The sequence below is a fragment of the Equus quagga genome, chromosome 4 (assembly GCF_021613505.1).
Source record: "Equus quagga isolate Etosha38 chromosome 4, UCLA_HA_Equagga_1.0, whole genome shotgun sequence".
NCBI lineage: Eukaryota > Metazoa > Chordata > Mammalia > Perissodactyla > Equidae > Equus > Equus quagga.
In genome coordinates, this window is record NC_060270.1 from 112,248,473 (window position 1) to 112,267,009 (window position 18,537).

Here is an 18,537-nt window from a genome sequence, read left to right on the forward strand (position 1 = left end):
CCCTATTCTAAGCTCTTCTACCATGTAATCAGGATGCTTTCAGAGAAAGTACACTTTATGAACTCAGCTTTAATAGTTTGGGAGAACCTAATAAAGTTGTAATGTAAAGATGTAAGACATACCACCACACCCCCAAAACAGTCCTTTTCGATTCTTCCCCAATCCTGGACGCTGCCCACCATGGGCTTTCATTGCATATCCCTGTTCTGAGCACACGCTGCCCCCCGCCCCAAAGTGTTTGCAGCAATGCCTGTCAGTCATCCTTGTGGCTTCCTGTTTTTATGCCTTCCCGGGGCTGATGTGCCAGCCTAAGGATACTGCTTATGTTTTCTCTGCAGCCTGATGATCTCCTAGGTGGAAGAGGGGCCCAGGGGACAGTTGCTGGGTAGGGGTGTGCCCAAAGCTCAGCACTCCACCTGGCTGCTTCCGGCTGGGCAGGAATGTGATGACAGTTGTGTGCTGCACTGGCCTCCCCGGGGGGGCTCCTGCTGGCAGCCTGGACAGGCCTTGGCAGCAGGCAGCAGCTTGGAGAACACTCAGAAAAGGCCTCGTTGTGTGTCAGGAAGACCTTGACCTCCAGGGTGGGGAGTACTGCCCTGCTGGGACCCCATTTCCTCTTGTCAGAGAGGGTCTATCTGGGGTTCAAGCTACCAGCCTGCCTTTATTCTCTGTGCATCCTGCTTTGCAACTGAGACTGACCTTTCAGAATGTGACATATCCCTATTATGCCTCCTCCCCCAGCATTCGCCATCCCACTTATGTATTGTGACTCCTGGGCTATAGCTGGGTCGTACGGAGCCTTTCTGCACTCTCCTTAGAGAGAGGTGCCCTGTGCTCTGGGCAGGAGCAGCCCCAACTAGGGGCTTAAAGCTGTGGAGCAGAGCTGGGCTTACCCTCACACCCCTCCACCTGGCGGTTGCTCTGCCAGCCTTCCAGCCAGCCTTCCTCAGTGGCCTTGGTGGGGGCAATGAATTGGCTGAGAGATGGACCAGGTTTAAGCTTTCTGAGACTGTCATCTTTTCTCTTCTTAGAAAACATTAGGATAGCCAGTAGCACACCTCCGTCTTGATTTAGGGATGGGTATCTTCCCTCCCTTCATACTCTGTTCCCTTCCCCCTCATACTGCCTTCCCTCTTCCGTCTATTCTGAGCCACAGGCACCGACTCTGCTTTACAAACTGGCCAGTTGTAATTGACAGATTAATGTTTTTAAAGATTCTGTTAATAAACAACAGTTCTGATGGCTGAAAGTCTTCACTTATTTTTGTTAAATTATCTCTGGGCTTACTCTCTTGTGCTCTTCCTTTTTCCATCACTTTCTCCTTGGACTATCTTATTAGGTGTATATAAAAATAAGCAGTATATTATAGAATTATTTAATATTATCTATTATTTAAATTCCTATTTTTCCCCAGCCCCCTTTAACAGACAGGTGAGCAGATGTATGGTGGGGTCTTTGTATTGTGTGAATATCAACAGCCTCAGTAATGAGAAGTGGTGATGTAGAGAATGTTCTTTCTTAAAACTGAAGACTTTCTGCTGGGGAAATATCATCAGATATACTGTGATTGTCTTGCTTATCCTTGGTTGGTTATTATTATTATTAATATTATTATCAGCAACCATTTACTAAGTGCCTAATATGTGCCGGGCACTTTTATAGATTTTATTTCTCATCCTCGCAATGGTCCTGAAAGATGGATGTTGTTATCCCAGGTTCCTTAACCAGGAAACTGTAAGTTACTCAAGCTCACACGAGTAGCTTGTGGCAGAATCAGAGTTAAGACCCCGTTCTGTTTGATTTCAATGTCTGCATACTTTCCATAACATCAGAGGTTCTTGGTTTTTTCCCACTGAAGTTCCCTGAATGCAGAGGAAATCAATACATAATGCCCGGGGTCTAGACCCTTTGTAGCTAGAAGTAGCCAGCAGCAAGCTCAAAATTTCTTTGAAGTCTCACGCTTTAATCTTTAAAATTTATGCAAATTTGGCTTTCTACTCCATAATATAAAAGTATAAAAATAATCCTTTAAACTGCATGACAGAGAAGAAAATTTAAGCTCCAGGAAGAGCTCCTGTTAACCCCTCTCACATCCCCTCCTGCCCTGCTGGATGCCACACTGGGGGTCTGCACGCGGGCGTCTCAATGTTGAGAAGGTCAGCATTGCACTGTGGTGCATCTCAGTTAAATTCTTAGTACCAGTTCTGTTGATACACCTTCCAGGTACAGAGTAACCTGTCTCTTGGCCAGTCCAGAATCATAGAAGTCTTCCTAGCAGAGAGGAGAATCCCTGATGCTTCCTAGACAAATCCCAAATTGGTCTCTGTTGCTTCTTCATGGGAATCTTTGAGTGGCATCTGTCTGGCTGGAAGTTTGGAGATTATTTAATCTTGTGGTTTGTAAACTTTTACTTTTTAGAAGCAAAAGTCATCTTTCAAATGAAATTGCTCTTGGAACCCTAGTTTATAAAACAGATAAAACTGAAGACACTACTTGCCTTAGGGGCTGAAGGCTCTGCTCGCATGATGCCCTTGCCTGAGGGTCCTCCAGGGCACCCAAGGTTCTGCAGAACGAGGTTTACGAACATTGGATTTAATTCAGAGCGCCCATTTGATGGACGTGGAGACTGAAGCCAGAGAGCTCGGAGGACTTGTATGAGGGGACCCAGCTGATTAGTGACAAAGCCAGGAGGGGATCCTAGGAACGAAGCCTGCCAAATTCTTCTAAGCCCCTTGGAGGCCCTGGTGGTTTTCTTATCCTATGAACAGCGGATTTCCTAAGTGCCCTCAGAGCCCCCGGAGGGCTAGGGAGCGGGGATGCTGAGGATCGCTCCAGCCAGGTCCTTCATGGTGTGGAGCAGTGTCTGCAGCAGTGACAGACCTGGCTGTTTCCCGACTGCCTGTGGAGATTTAAAAATGATTGAGTGAGGCCATTGAAGCTTTGGAGGTGTCAGAGTGTGTTGGGATCCAGGGAAAGGCTTTGCAGGGGGAGGTCAAGCAGGACCCCAAAGAGAACATCGTCAAGGGACTCAGCCAGGTCACTGTGCACCCCAGCCGCTGGGGTATGGGAGGTGTGTGGGGGTGACATGGAGGGACCACCATAAAATGTGCTGGGTCCCCTCTGAAAAACTGCCGACCTCGGGTTTAAGCTGGCCTTGTGCTGACTTTCACGCAGAGCCTTATGAAGCATGGCCTTCATTAGTTCCCTTTGGCTTTATTCTGTTTCTCAGAAAGCTTGAAGTGGCTTTTAAACTTCCATGAAGGTATGAGCTGCCCCACAATCTAGGTTTCCTTACAGTCACCTCTCGTTTTTCGGTTCATCACTTTAGTGCCGGTAAGCCCTATTGCAGGGAGCCTGGTGTCTAAACTCTCCGATTTCCCTCACCTCTGCAGGACTTTATAGTCAAAGGGAATCACTCCCACCTCCACATGGTAAACTAAGAGAGAAGGGTGTCTGCTCATTCCACTGCTGTCATTATCCCTTGCTGCCAGGCGCCACATACACCCTGATGATTGATACTGAAGGCCACTGCAGGCCATCCTTGCCAGTCCAGCCCCTGGGCAGACAGACACAGTGAGTGATCCCATGGGGCCTCAGTGTTGACTCACCCAAGGAAGAAGAGTGAAAACTAAGTCTCTCTCCCACTTAAGCCTCACAAGCCAGGTCTCTCTCCCAGAGGCAGTCTTTGTTCCTTGTGTATACGTCCAGAGATAGTCTGTACATTTACAAATCTTTTTGAACATTTGCATACACACGTTTGTTCTTTGATCCCCACCAAATGATGGCATACTCTACACACAGTGCTGTAGTTGGTTATTTAAAATTTAACAGTATATGTGGAGATCATTCCATACCGGCACACGTAGTGCTGCTTCTTTCTTTTTCATGGCTGTATAATATTCCAACATAACCTGTTTATCAGGAAAGCACTCATCTTCATCTGCTTATCTGAAAGTAACCCAAATGTCACCTACTTGTAGACATTTGGATTACTTGCTGTTTGTTATTATTGTTGTTTCGTTTGCTATTACAAACATATACACGTTTGCATATGTATTCAGGTAATTCAGGAGGCTCTACTTCTTCCCTGTAAGGGAGGTTCCTTGCTCAATTAAAGGAAATACACATTTTAAAATGTAATAGATACTTCCAAATTGCCTTCCACTGAGGTTGTATCGTTTTATACTTCCATAAACAGTGTATGAGAGAACCTGTTTTCCCCACTCTCACCAATAGTCTGTTAGCAGACTTTTTTGTGTGTGTGAGGAAGATTGGCCCTGAGCTAACATCTGTTGCCAATCTTCCTCTTTTTGCTTGAGGAAGATTGTTGCTAAGCTAACATCTGTGCCAATCTTCCTCTATTTTTTGTGGAATGTCACTACAGCATAGCTTGATGAGCAGTGCTAGGTCCATGCCCAGGATCCAAACCTGTGAACCTGAACCGTGGGCCGCCAAAGTGGAGCATGTGAACTTAACCACTATGCCACCGGGCCAGCCCCCAACAAACTTTTGAAACTTTGCCAAATCTGACAAGTGAAAAATGGTATTGCACTATAGTTTTAAGGTGCTTTTCTGTCATGAGTGAGGTCAGCATCTTTTCCTGTGATATATTCTTTTATAGACTGCTTTTTAACTGGTGCTTGGAAGACGAAATGCTGCCCAAAGATCAAGCAGTATGTAAATAATGTTGGAATCTCAATTTTCTGTTACAGGTTTTATTCCAGTTAGCTGTTTTTATCCTCATTAATATAGCGTGCTCTGCAGGGTGCTACATAAGAAATCAATTTTCCTGCTTTAGTGACTGTTTATTAAAAAATGTTTGAAAAGCTTGACTTTTTATTTATAGGTATAAATACTTGAACCATGTTTTTGTAGTCTCCGCTATAGCAAAAGTTGTTATACTCAAACCAATATTGTCTTATTAAATAAAGTACTTTTCAAATTCAATTCAGCAGGGACATTTGTGCAACAGAAATTTGAACGTCGACTGGATATTATGGAGATGTTGTTACATTTCTTAGTTGTGATGGTGGTAGAGTGGTTTTGTGTGAAAAAAAAAAAGAAAGAGTCCTTGCCTTTTAGAGATTCCTATCTAAGGTATACAGGTGACAGCATCTTATTGGCAGAAAGCAGCAATGACTGGAAACGACGTCTGACAGAAGGGAGAGAAGAAAGTGCCAAAGCGGGGCAGCATTTCAACATCAAGAAGACCAAAATCATGACTACGGAAGAACTCCACAACTTTGCCATAGACGGTGAAGACTCTGAAATTGCTAAAGGTTTACCTTGGTTCAGTCATCAATTTAAGTGGAGTCTTCAGTCAAGAAATCAAGAGAAGACTGAGACTGGGAACGGCAGCAATGGAAGTTTTAGGAAAGATCGTCAAGTATAAGGAAGCATCATGAGACACCAAGGCCAAGATTACCCACACTCTCGTATGCGCAATTACTATGAACGGGAACGAAAGCTGGAGAGTGAAGAAGGCTGACAGGAAAAAAGTTGATTCATTTGGAATATGGTACTGGAGGAAAGCTCTGCAGATACCCTGGCCTGCCAGAACGATGAACACGTGGGTCCTAGAGCAGATTAAACCTGAACTATCGCTGGAGCCAAAAATGATAAAACCAGGGCTCTCCTGCTTTGGGCACATCGTGAGAAGACAGGATTCTTTGGAAAAGACAATAACGCTGGGAAAAGTAGACAGCAACAGGAAAAGAGGAAGATGAAATGTGAGATGGATTGACTGCATAAAGGAAGCCATGGGCATGAGTCTACAGGAGCTGAGGAGGGCTGCTGAGGTCGGGGCATTGTGGCCGTCACTCATTCAGAGGGTCGCCAGGAGTCAGAGCTGACTTGATGGCACGTAACAGCAACAACTGAAATATTTATGGGTTAAATGATATGATATCTGGAATTTGCTTCAAAATAATTCTGGAAGGGGCAAGTGGATGGGAGTGTAGATGAAATAATGTTGGTCATGAGTTAATAATTATTGAGGCTGGACGTTAGGTATGTGGTATTCTATTTTTATATACGTTTGAAATTTTCCATAAACATTCTAAAATTCAACAGATGAGTAGTAAGTTTATACTGTGTGCAAGCCGTGGTGCCCTATGTTGCAGGAGATAGACACTTCACAAGTGCAAGAGGCCTTGTCTGCTTGTTCTCTGCAGTGAGCTCAGAGCCTAGGACATTGTCTGCACATAGTAGGTGTTCAGTCCATACCCATCCTGAAATCCAGCCCACGCTCTGCTCCCCAAAGGGCTGCTCTATTTTTTGTTCCCAAAAGCAGGGGCCCCGATGATGTGCTCCGTGAGTGAGCAACAGACCAAGTGCTGTGAAGTTAAGGAAGGCGAAGTCTCATTTATGTAGGGCTCAGGAAGGTGCTTCGAAGAGTCCATGGCCATTGACGTTGAGGTGCCTGAGACAAAGAACATCCGCTGTGTCCAAGCACCATTTCTAAGCAAAGCAAAATGGCTCCTTTTGTTTAACATGGATTGTTGCTTTTAGGAGCCCGGTAGGGAATTGCTAACAGGAAGAGGAATAACTCAGAAGGCTGTGGGGGTCACAAAACCTTTTTAGAACCTAACCCAGTCCCCGTCTGCTCTCTCTGAGCCTGCTTTGTTCAGAGTCCAGCATGATATGATGCCCAGAAATGTGCTTAATCCATGCTCTCTCGTGAGGAAGAGAGTAGATGGTGTCATTAGAAAGAAGAGAATCAGAATTGGGAAGTTGTCAAAGGAAATGTCAGGAATTCAGGGAGGAAGATGGGTCCCGTGGGTATGTGTGAGTGATTAGTTAACTCAGAGGCAGAGAAAATCATGATTTTTAATGTTTGCAGGCAGGTGTTAGTATAGATGCCTCAGACTGAGAAGAAAAAAGGATTTAAAAAAAAAAAAAAAGCTAGTCACATCTTGACTAAAAGAAGGCTCTTTGGAGAAATCGTTAATGTTGCATTACAAACACCATTCAGATCTACCAAATGGGCCAGATGGTTGCTCGAACACTGCGTGCTGCCAGCTGCCCATTGCTACAGATGAAGTCTTTCTGCTGACAGTTGTGTAACCCACAAGCACATTGTAGAGTGTTGATTCTTTTGATGCTGTTTAACATTTATGTGTCACCCTAATTATAAACCATAAATATACATGACATCAGGCAATAAATAAAATTGCCCAGCTTTCATTCTGGGAGTGGAGGAGGTTGTATTTAGCACCTGAGAAGAGAAGATGTCTAATATTCATTCCCATTCTTTGTAAATGTCACCCCTCTTGTTGGATCCTCCAGATTGCTGTATGCTCTCTAAGCCCTTATCCCATCCAAACAGCACAGACTATAGGGGCTAATGTACATCGCTGAGCCTCAGATCTTAAAGCATGCCTGGACCAAAAGTCAGGGGGATACAATTCAGGGGAATCCAAATAGTTCCGAATGAAGCCAAACTCTTTTACTTGACAACATATTAAAAGTTCTTTGCAGGTCACGGAATGGGCAGGTGTACAGTGTAAAAGGAAGTAGGTAAATGGAATCAGCTTCTTTCAAAACACATTTTTCTAGAGATGCATTTCTTTTTCCTCTGAAAGAAAGCTGATTCCGTGCCATTCACCTATTAAGAAGGCGGCACATTTACTTGTATCTGCATCTATGAAAACTGAGTCTTTTCCCTCTGTGAAAGCCTGAGCACGTGTCTGCGGGAGTGAGAAGTGGAGCAAGAAGGGGTGGGGGCGTAACAGCCCGTGCAATTTGGTTAATCAGTCACAAACGCATAAATGAACTGGCTGGGACAGAACCCCCCTCCCGGGGCAGGGGCACATTCAGTCTTACCCAGGAAGACCTATTTTGAACATAGCATCTTTATTTTAGACCACAGATCCCAGACAGCACGTTTCATGGCTCTATAAATACGAGACTCCAATGCTTCCTGACACCCAGTGTTTCTGCTTTTTAACGTGTAAATAAATGAATGCTCAAAGTGAGTAAATATCTGTGCACTGAGTTTACAATCTTGTCTTTCAGAAATATCGACAGTACATGGCAGGACTTCTGGCTCCTCCTTATGGTGTTATGGAAACGAGCTCTAACAATGACAGTAAGTGAAAAATGGGAACATTTTGTATCTAAAAATTTGTTGTGTGGTGTGCGTTTTCATGTGACAAAAAAATATGTCCTATGCCAGCTTGACAGCGTAAATCTCCAGGCTCTTTTGTGGTTAGACAGACTTGCCAGCCAACACTCGAGTTATTTAAAAATATGTATATATCAATACAGTCTTATTTTGTGGTCTTAGCTGATAGAGGGAGCTGTCCTCTGCTGCCACTTGAAACTTCAGCCTACTTGGAATACTTTCTTAAAATATCTTCATTTTATAGTGAAATCTTGTGTCGTTTCCTGTACTCTTTGAAAAATGGGGTTCGTGAACCATGTCTTGGTCACCTCTAGACACCTGAGGGCCCACTGCTTGCTTATTTTGGCGCTATTAGTCAAGGAGAGAAGCAGCGTGAGGCATTATTTCTTCTTTGTAAATCATGGCCCCTTCGAATTCCAGGCCTTTTATAAGAGACCAGTCTCTGGCTGTTCATAAAAGAAGGGAAGTTTTTGTCTGTGATTCTCTTTTCTAGTGGGTGGGTGCCTGCTAGACTCAAAGGAGTTCTGGGTCCTGAGTCTGCTTATCTGTCTGTGGGTGTCGGGAGCAGCTGTTTAGCCCTCACTATCGTCCCTAGGAGGCGCACCTTGTAGCTCTGAGTCCCGTTTTTGGCTCTTGTATGTGTATGTATGACAAGGTTCCAAGGACTGTGTTTTTGAAGCTGGAGCACTTCGACAACTAGACATAGTGATGGATCGAGCAGTACTTCCACTCCAGGCATCTGCAGTCAATGGGTCACCCTGCAAATCCTCTTCCTAGCTCCTTGAATTCCACTCTCCCAGATTTGTCACTCTCTACAGGTGACCCTCTGCCATGCTTGTCCAAGATCTTAGATCTTAGGTGAGCTTCCTCACCTTCCTTCCCTCCTGTTCACAATTTCTTTGCAGCCTCTGCTCACACTCTCTCTCTCTCTCTCTCTCTTTCTCTCTCCCTCCCTCCCTCTCCCTCTCTCTCTCTCTCTCTGTTTCTCTTCTGTCCTGGAGGGAGGGAAGGAAGGCAGGTCTTTCTTTCCTATCCTTTCCTTCCCTGTTCTTGATCTCTCTCCTCTGGCTGATCTGGGGATGACTGGCTCATGAAGAGTACCTGAGCTGAAATTCTAGCTGTGCTGACTCCTAGCTGTGACTTTGGCAAGGCACTTCGTCTCTCTGTGACTCGGTTTCCTCACAGGATTGTTGCGCTGCTTGAATGAAGCAAAACATGTCATGTGTTTAGAAGGGTGCCAGGCATATAATAAGCACTCAAATGATGTCAGCTATTATTTCCTCACCACCAGTCACCCTTTGACCCCTCAGCATCTGCTTCTGCCCCATACCTCTTGACTTAAAGCATCTATACTCTCCAGTGATCAACCAATAACCAGACTCAATCATTCCGCATTCTCTCTGACTTTGAATAAGACTGTCCATGTTCAGACTCCATTCTCCCTTGGTTCCTGGGCTCTGCTGCATTACCCTGGTTTTCTCCTATCTCTCTGGCCACTTGTGTTCTTGTCTCTTTCACAGGTACTTCTTCCTCTCACCCAAAAGTTCGGATATTACCCAAGAGTCCAGCCTTGGCTGTTTTCCTCTCTACTTTCCCCTCAACCATTTCATCCTTTCTTGCCGTTGATACACCTACTTTCTGAACCAATAGTTCTGTTTGATTCCTCCAAAGGGCAGCCTAGCTTTCCAAATGTCTGCTGGTTCTCTTTCCACCTGGATGTCCCGCTGGCGTCTGAAGTTCAAAATGTCAGTGACGGAACACATCCTGATTGTCCCCAAACCGGCCCCTCCTGCTGAAAGTGTCTTTCTGTTGATAACTCCACTGTTCTTCTCCCTACCGGGCCCTAAACCTCAACCATTTTGGAGTCCTCCTTTCTCTCACCTCCACCTGCCCAGGTGAATCACTTGTCCATCCCTTCCTCCTTCCTTCATGGTGTTCGTATTCTTTCCTGTCTGTTTCCTCTGCAGCCACCTGGCTGAGGGCCTCAACATTCTTGACCTGAGGGCAAAAATAGCTCAACTGGCTCTGAACCTTCAGTACCCCACCCTTGGTCTACCCTACACCTGACTTACACGGAACCTTTTTTAATCTACTTTTTACTTGTGAAAAATTTCAAACATACAGAATGATACGGTTAATACCCACTATTTTCATCACTTCAATTTAATTAATATTAAAATTTTACTACTTAAATGACTTTATTATTAATAACAATATGTATTTTAATATTAATATTTTGCCATATTTCCTCCTTCTAATCATGTATGCATATTTCACCCCAAATACTTAAGTAGATATTTTGAAAATACAGACTTTCCCATGCAAAACAACACCACCATTATCACACCTAATAACTGGTAGGATTTTCCTTAATAACATCCACTACTCAGTCCATATTCAGATTTCCCCAACTGAATGTCTTTGTAGCTGATTGCTTAAACTGAACTTCAATCAAGGACCATGCTGTTGCATCTGGTTTTTATGTCTTAAATGTTTTTTAATTTTGAACAGTACCTTCCCTCTTTTTTCCTGATCATATCACTCTGTTGCTCAAAACACTTTTTAATGATTGTCCATTGCCTGCCATGGAAGGTGAAATTCCAAGATTGCTAATGCCTTAACCCAACTTTCAAGTTCCTGGATGGCCCCAAATCACCTTTTCAGTATTATTTCTCTGCAGATACCCTAATTTCCAGCCATTTCGATATAGTGATTTGTGCAACTATGTATTTTTCTTATTAAACCTTCTAGAAAAGTAAGCTCCTGTTACATCTCTGTATCTCCTCATTTAATCAACTCCAGTCCATTCAAATGGTTGTTGAATAAATGGATGACTCGATGGATGAATAGATAGATGGATGGATGGACGGATAGATGGATGGATGGATGGATGGATGGATGGATGGATAGATAGATGGATGGATGAATGGATAGATAAATGGATGGATAGATGGGAGGATGGATGAATGGATGGATGGATAGATAAATGGATGGATAGATAAATGGATGAACGGATGGATTCAAGACGAGTTTCAGAGTGCTGACATTATCCACCCTTACTCTTTCTGACAGACCTGGGAAGTGATGGAAAACATGCCCATTAATACTCTCTGTTTGAGGTGACAACCCTCTCTATCCCCCTACTTCCTGCCGGAGCTTTCATATCCTGGTGCTTGCCATCCCAGTTTGGAGGTCGAAGTTTAATTAGGGAATGTTTCCAAATAGTCTCTTCCATTCTTACTCCTCCTGTGTACTATATTGCTGCCTATTAGGATGGGCACTCAGTGCTTTTAATGCCAATATTGTAAATCTGTGTAGCCCTCATTAAACACAGGATGTTCTGTTTATTCAGAATTTGGACGCATATATTTTTACATTGCAAACCACCTCACACTGCCCCAGTGATTCAAAGCTAGGTGCAAGCTACACGTAAAAACCACTTGTGCTTCTGTCTCCTCAATATAAGATCACTTGTGCCCCCTATACTGGGGGCGTTAAACTCTGCTGGGGCTGTGGACCTCCCAGTATGGCTTACCATGTCAGTCAGAGTAGCAGCCCCAAAGGAGATGCAAGGGACTGGGGCCTGCCTGTAGTAGATGCTCATGAAATGTTTGTAAATGAATGAACAAATGAGTGAATGGATGAATGAGTAACTTTTTCACTAAGAAAACGGGGATACCCCTGGAAATAGCCACTGCCACGCTCAGACCCGACTTGGAGGCAGCAGGAGTTTGCTTTGCCCCAAATGGAAGTTGTGTTCTGGTGGGTTTTCTGTACAACTTGCACGTGGAGAAGTGCAAGGTGATTTGAAAAGGTAAAAATACAGTATGTGCAACTTAAGAGTTGATGTGTGTGTCCAAATTCTGAGGGTTCTGGTCTCCAAGACAGAGGAGTTGTTTGCTCACGTGATGTAAATGAACTAGGGATGAATTTGTACCTCTGGGAAAGTAAAGAATATGGTAGAAAAGCAAAACAAGTGTGACATTTTGTTGCCTGGCACACAGCCCTGCTCCTGATTTGTTGCTTTATTTGGGTTACAGATTTTGATAGATGCTGCTATTTTTCTAAGTAGCATTATGTAAGTTTTCATGGGAACACAAATTGAAAACACCAAAATTTTACTTGGTTTGATTCAGCGAAGGATTTCAGTTCCATTTTGCAGGTTGATCTTACAATTCATGATCTCTCTCTCTTTTTCCTCTTCTAGGGATTCCTGACAAGGAGAATGTGAGTAGCTCCTCTTTCTGCCTCGCTCCTAAAAACTGTCATAAGGTAAAAAATAATCATGGTAACCTATCAGCAAAGAAATTTCTTTATCCACGTTCAGTAGAGCAATAAATATTTTTCTAATCTTATTCTGGCATCTTCGGTGAGTCACTTTGAAATATAAAGGGGAGAAGGTTGATTGCTGTGACATCGTTGTCACATGTCCTTGATATTAACTGGGCTGAAGAAAGATTATTCCAGGGGCAAACAGTACATTGCTAAGGTTTTCTTTTTCCCATGATGTATACATGGCAGTAGAATAAATCATTTGTTTAACAGCATATAGAAAATTAGTTGTTTTTCCTTAGTAGGAATACAAAATATGAAATTCAAGGTCAGTTGATGAATTTGCTGAATTGTATCCAAGTGCATTAAAGTCAATATTTCTCTTTGGAAGCCAAAAATAGTTAATTGACATGATTGTTTAGGGAAAACAGGTAAGGGAATAGAAGGTTTAGGACAAACCTTTCACTAAGAACCAGTGCCCAACGGCATTCTAAGGAGAGTACTGATGTAGTGGCATCATCTTTGCATGCAACTAATAATAGTGATATTAATTATATTAACTGGAATCCAAATTTAGACGTAACATGGAAGGGTTAATGGTGGAAGTATGTAGTGATTCATGTGAAGCGGTGCCTGGTGGCTCTCAGATGTATCACCCTGTCATTATGTTCCTTGATTGCTGTACCCAAGTGACAATGCCACAGAATTGTCACCCTCTCCTTTCCCTGCTTTTGGTCCTGTGTCTGTGGGCACAGGTATCATCTTAATTAAATTCAGATGACTTCTATATCCCTTCTCAGAGATCTGACTCTATCTTTCTTTAGATCTTCTTGTTTTTACAATGTTAGTTTTAAAAGGCTAGTTGGGAATTCTGGCCCACTGCCGTACTGCTGCAAATTTGGATCCAAGACCTAGCCATGTCACTTCAAATGTCACACCCACATTTTACTGGGCTTAGTTCAGCAAAGGATTTCAGTTCCTAGCTGTGGGGCCTCGCACAAGCTACCTGACTTCTCTAAACATCCTTGCCTCATCTTTAAAATGTGAATGTTACTTGTGACTACCTTAAAAGGCCATTGTGAATATTGAATGAGATAATCTAGGGAAAGTATAGTACAGTAGAGCTCAGTAAATGTTAGGACTATTATTCTAATTATTATTTTCTCAAGCCTTGTATCATTTTCTAGCTTTTTTTCTCCCTCTGAAAAATGTCCTACCCTTTATAAAGTAAGCGCCCTGTTGCCTTTTGTCACTCTCCTTAAAATACCTTTCCTCAATGAACCTTTTCATTGACCTTTTGCTATTAAAAAAAAATCTTTCTGTGTTAAGTAAAGCTGTAGATAATCAGGTTCATGGAGAGTCAAAAAAGTAACAGCTTTTAGTATCTAAAGTGACAAACTGATCTTGTCACCATTTTGGACACGGATGTCCCAAAGCACACTACAACAAATAGTACACAGATCATTAGCCAAACACAGATGATAAAAGGGCCTGATGCTTCCTCATCAAGGGACTGTGAGCGATGTGGAGAGCACACACAGAATGGCCAAGCCCTAGGAGGTCTAAAATATTCTAAGCTTCAAAGGAAGCTCTGTCTTTCTTAGGCCCCCAGTGACCTTTAGGTTGGACCTCCCTGCAGTGGGACGACAGACACAACGTTCTAAGCTGAGAGCCTACCAGCTGTCACCATGTGGCTCACTTCATGACAAAATAGCAATTTGAAGTTTGCAGAAAGTCAGCTACAGTGAGCTGTTATCAGCCTGTTGCAGTGAAAGATTTAGGGTGTTGGCCAGGCTGTCTCCCCAATATTAGTCATAGTGTATGCTTGTTTGTGTTTATTTGAGCCATTCTTTGTCAAATTCTCTAGCAAACAGAAAAGCACCCCTTTTCTCTCTCAGTAAATGGAGTGGATGTCATGTCACCACGTGCTGTTAGGAAAGCGCTCCCAGGCCATCAGTCAGAGTAAAGCAAATGAGATGAAAGACATTCATGAGTAGAGGTGAAGCTCTAGGAAGATAAAAAGAAGCCTAAGACCCTTAAAGTGGTGTTAATTGAAATTTTTCCTTTACAAGAGACAAGTTGTTTATGATGCTTTCCTTTGTCCTTTACCTTCTTTAACTACATACTGGGCAATATTACATTCCCTGTATGTTTTAAATGGCAATAGTATGCCTGTGGACTGAAACAAAAGCACTTCGACTATTGTTTCAGTGTCCAAACAGATTCTTGGTGGAAAGAATATTTTCTCTTTCCACTCCTACTCGTGATATTGGAATCGCCATGTTTAACTTTTAATCAAATATGCAGACGTCAGTAAGTGGTGTTTTTAGCTGCCTCACCACTTACATTTTATTTCCAGACCCAGCTTTACCTTTCCTTTCATAAATTGCACTTTCATAGAAACAAGTGGGCTGGCAGTTAACCTGCTGGATTATTTGTTCTACTACTAAGTGTAATTGATAGGGACATCCTTTAACTTTTGGTGACACAGGATACTGGAACCCATAAAATAATTGATTAAAATATTAGAAAAATGACATGGAGCCAATAAAGCAAGTCGACTGTTTTGGTAGGGTTGTGATTGTTGGGGGCTGTTGGTTTATAAAGAAATTCTTCTCTGATCTATTTAATTTGTATTTTTTCCATCTTCTGTATATGCCGTATCTGACTGACCATGTTTAACGCAGAAGCTAAAAAATCACATTTACAAGAAAGCTTTAGAGTTGAATCTTACAGTTACCCTTTGAAGAAATGAGATGGTCTATAATTTTTTGCTACTTATGTAGATTTTGTTACTTACTGTGCTCCATCCCTTTGAGAGGCAACTGCTATAGGGTTTTATAGTTTTAGAAGTTTCTACTTTTCTTCCTCAGTGTTAAAAGAGCCAGAAAATAGACTCAGGAAGATATTACAAAATAATCCCATTTTCTGATTTACAAACATATGTTTCTAAAAGGATCATTTGGGGTCCCCATTTTTTAGGCAGTTACAGTATTGAGAATATGTTATATTGATAGTGTGATTAGCATGCTTCTTGATGAATATGGAAGACTACTTTCCCATTATAAAATGCCATCAATTCAGAGCTCAAAGATTTCCCAAACACTAGAAGAACTGATCCTGGCGATTAATAACAAGCGAACTTGTGGGTCTTATAAAACTATTTGGTAGAGCTCATTTTAAGAAGATTACATAAAATAGGAGTTTCTCAAACTTTTAAAAATCATGAGTCGCTTATATAAAGAATAATCTTTAGAAATTATTATAAAGGCAAAAGGCTTGAAATGGCAAGTGGTGAAGAAATAATTTACACAGTTCATGAAATTCTCTTTAAGGAGAAGGCAACAGAATAATAGTAAGCAAGTAACTATTAGGATCAAAAGGTTAGGAATTTTAGGACGTTTTAGGGAATATAATAACTTATCTCTACTGTTGCTCTTTTTCAAAGTTAGAGAAAACAACTTAGAATATTTTCCACCAGTTAAATGATGACGTCTTATTTTACCGTTATGGATTGACTATGATTCTAGGTCAGAGGAAGAAAAAGGAAATTGTGTGTCCTGACACAAACTTAAAATGTAAGAAACTCAACCCCATGAAACCGTGTCAAACCTTTCAACTCTAGCTTTTAGAGCACCTACTGAATTCAAACCAGCAGTTTTCTGTGGCGCGGTTTTTAAAATCTTGCTTTAAAACATGACTGATATGCATCCAGAACTTATCAAGACATCTTGGCCAGAGTTCACAGGTTTCCGCGGCAGCCAGTTCCTCTGTTCTAGGGAGAGAAATGGTGTAACTAGCGCGGCCACCACTCTCAAACAACGTATGGAACTGGTGAGGGTGCCAAGCTCTGTGCAGGAGAGCAAACCAACAAAACGCTAAAGACAGAAAATCTGGGGCCTGCTCATTTTGATTTTGAAGGACAAATTGTTTATCGCCCAAGGGAAGATTAGATTTTGCAGTGTTGCTTGCCCCATCGGTGCACTGTGTGGTGTGTAAACACTCGTTTCTTTTGCTGGCCTATTAGAACGTGGAGCTCAGTGAGCCAAGGCTTACTCTGCCCCACCTCCTGGAAAACACCAGGAACTTTGTGTCGTAGCTGCCAAGGACGACTTCAGCTCTCAGGACTCTCAAGAAATGTTTGTTTTTGTGTTTGTGAGTTACGCATTTTATGGGGTCGAAGACCCTTGTTGAATTTCTTTCTGCTTTTTATTCCATCTGTTCCTCTACTCTGTTATAAAAGCTGACTGTGCCGTCTCTCTCTCTAACTTCTGCAGTGGTATATTGATTGAATTTTTAAGATGATGTGTAGTTGTCCTTCATCTAAACAGTAAATAATAAATGCAGGTAAGAGTCTAAAAAGTTGATCCATCTGTTGGCAATAAGGCCACGTGTTTGTTGCCTCTGAATGTTCTCAGCAGTGTTCACAGGACCTGCTTGCCATGAGTTTGCTTGGTGAAAGGGCACATATTGGGGTGTATTTGGGTGGCGGTTCATTAATATATGTTAGAATTATTTTTATAATAACTATGAATTACATTTGCTGATGGTTTCAGTGTTCTGATTTTGGTTTCTCTATATTTTAAAATTTTCTTTTACGGAGTTGAACTTTTTAATGTTGCTGCCATGCTGATGGTTTTCTAGGCTTGCCACTGAGTTGTACCATCTAACCCTGCTTTGAATTTGTTCTCTCAATCTCTCCTGTAATCAGAATTTGACTTGGGCAAGATATAACAGAGAACCTGGGTAGTGTTTAATGGCTAAAAATAATAATAATGAAAGAAACCAGATTCCACGATCTCTCCAGCCAACAGCTTCTCCTTGGTCTCACTTTAAAAAAATGGCACAGCCTTGAGGTGAGGGTGCTCCTTATCGGCTCTGCTGCTGAGAATTAGTTCCTCAATCAGCAGGGGCAAGGAACATAAAGTCATGTTGATAATAAGGTACCGTACTATACTCTACTGCTGGTTCCAAAGCTGTATTGCTGTCTTCAGAAATATTTTTTCCTCTGCTGCAGGCAGTTCTGTTCATCACCAGCAACTCTGGGCTGCTAGCACGTTATCTCAACTGACTATGAGGCTAAAATATACAGTGTCATCTATGGGTCATGTCCAGTCACGTGCCACATAATGACATTTCAGTCAAACACAGATTGCATAGATACTGGTGGAGCCATAGGATGAGTATCATATAGCCTGGGTGTGTAGGAGGCTGTACCATCTAGGTTTGTGTAAGTACACTCTATGATGTTCACACAACGATGGAATCGCCTAGCGACGTATTTTCTAGAATGTATCCCCGTTGTTAAGCAATGCATGACTGTATTGGAATTTTTATTGTTCTTGTTTTGAGAAATTGAAACCAAATTATTTGCAAAATATGTCTTATGTTTAGGAGAGAAAATTGTGGTGTTCTCAGTTTGGGTAAATTAATCTAGTGATTACATGTCATTTAGAATTTGGGTTCTTTTCTAATAAGAATTCTGTGTCAGACAGGCTTTCCTGAGTCCATAGGTAGTAAAACATTCTGTAGTCATTCTCTTTGTCTATAGGTACAATTACATTGACGATGGATAGGTAGATAGATGCCCATATACACACACATACACATACATACATATATAGAGACAAACATATGCCTGGATAGATAAATATATATTTAACTGTTTTCATTCTTTAAAATTTCCAGAAAAGGAAATTATAAAACCACCTTTAGTAATATGTGTTCAGAATTCTTATTGCCAGTTTTTATAAATGTTTAAATTCTCTTCACTCAACTTAGTTTTTTTTTTCTATTTTCCTTCAGTCAAAGAATGATTCAGAAATACCCATAGAGTATGCCATCTATTTGCTTGAACACCTTTAATTTAATGCATATGTATTGATTGATCTCAGGCCTCATGTGGGGCTACGAAAATAAAAAAAGCATGGTTGCTTCAGGGAGATGTGGTCCCAGGATGGAGGCAGACATGTGAACACGTATGTACCATGAAGTATCCTGGGCACAAGTGATCAGGAGAGCGTAGTGTGAGGACGTGGGCTTAGGAGCTCGTCAAACTTGAGTTAAGGGCCAGCTCTGCCACTTACTAACCATGTGAAGATGGACAGTTGGTTAGCCTGCTTAGTCCTCTGTTTCTTTAT

At 42.0% G+C, this 18,537-nt stretch overlaps 1 protein-coding gene across 9 annotated transcripts in view; it reads left to right on the forward strand.

Annotated features, from left to right (window-relative positions):
- RAPGEF4 (Rap guanine nucleotide exchange factor 4) overlaps positions 1 to 18,537 on the forward strand; it is a 296,243-nt gene that overhangs the window by 156,348 nt on the left and 121,358 nt on the right. For 8 of the 9 annotated variants that reach the window (XM_046658760.1, XM_046658761.1, XM_046658762.1 and 5 more), the window contains 2 exons: positions 8,017 to 8,089; positions 12,333 to 12,352. In XM_046658760.1, coding sequence (XP_046514716.1) covers positions 8,017 to 8,089; positions 12,333 to 12,352 — 93 coding nt within the window. Of the gene's footprint in view, positions 1 to 8,016; positions 8,090 to 12,332; positions 12,353 to 16,729; positions 16,745 to 18,537 lie in introns of those variants that run through there. The other variant, XM_046658769.1, reaches the window with a different exon arrangement.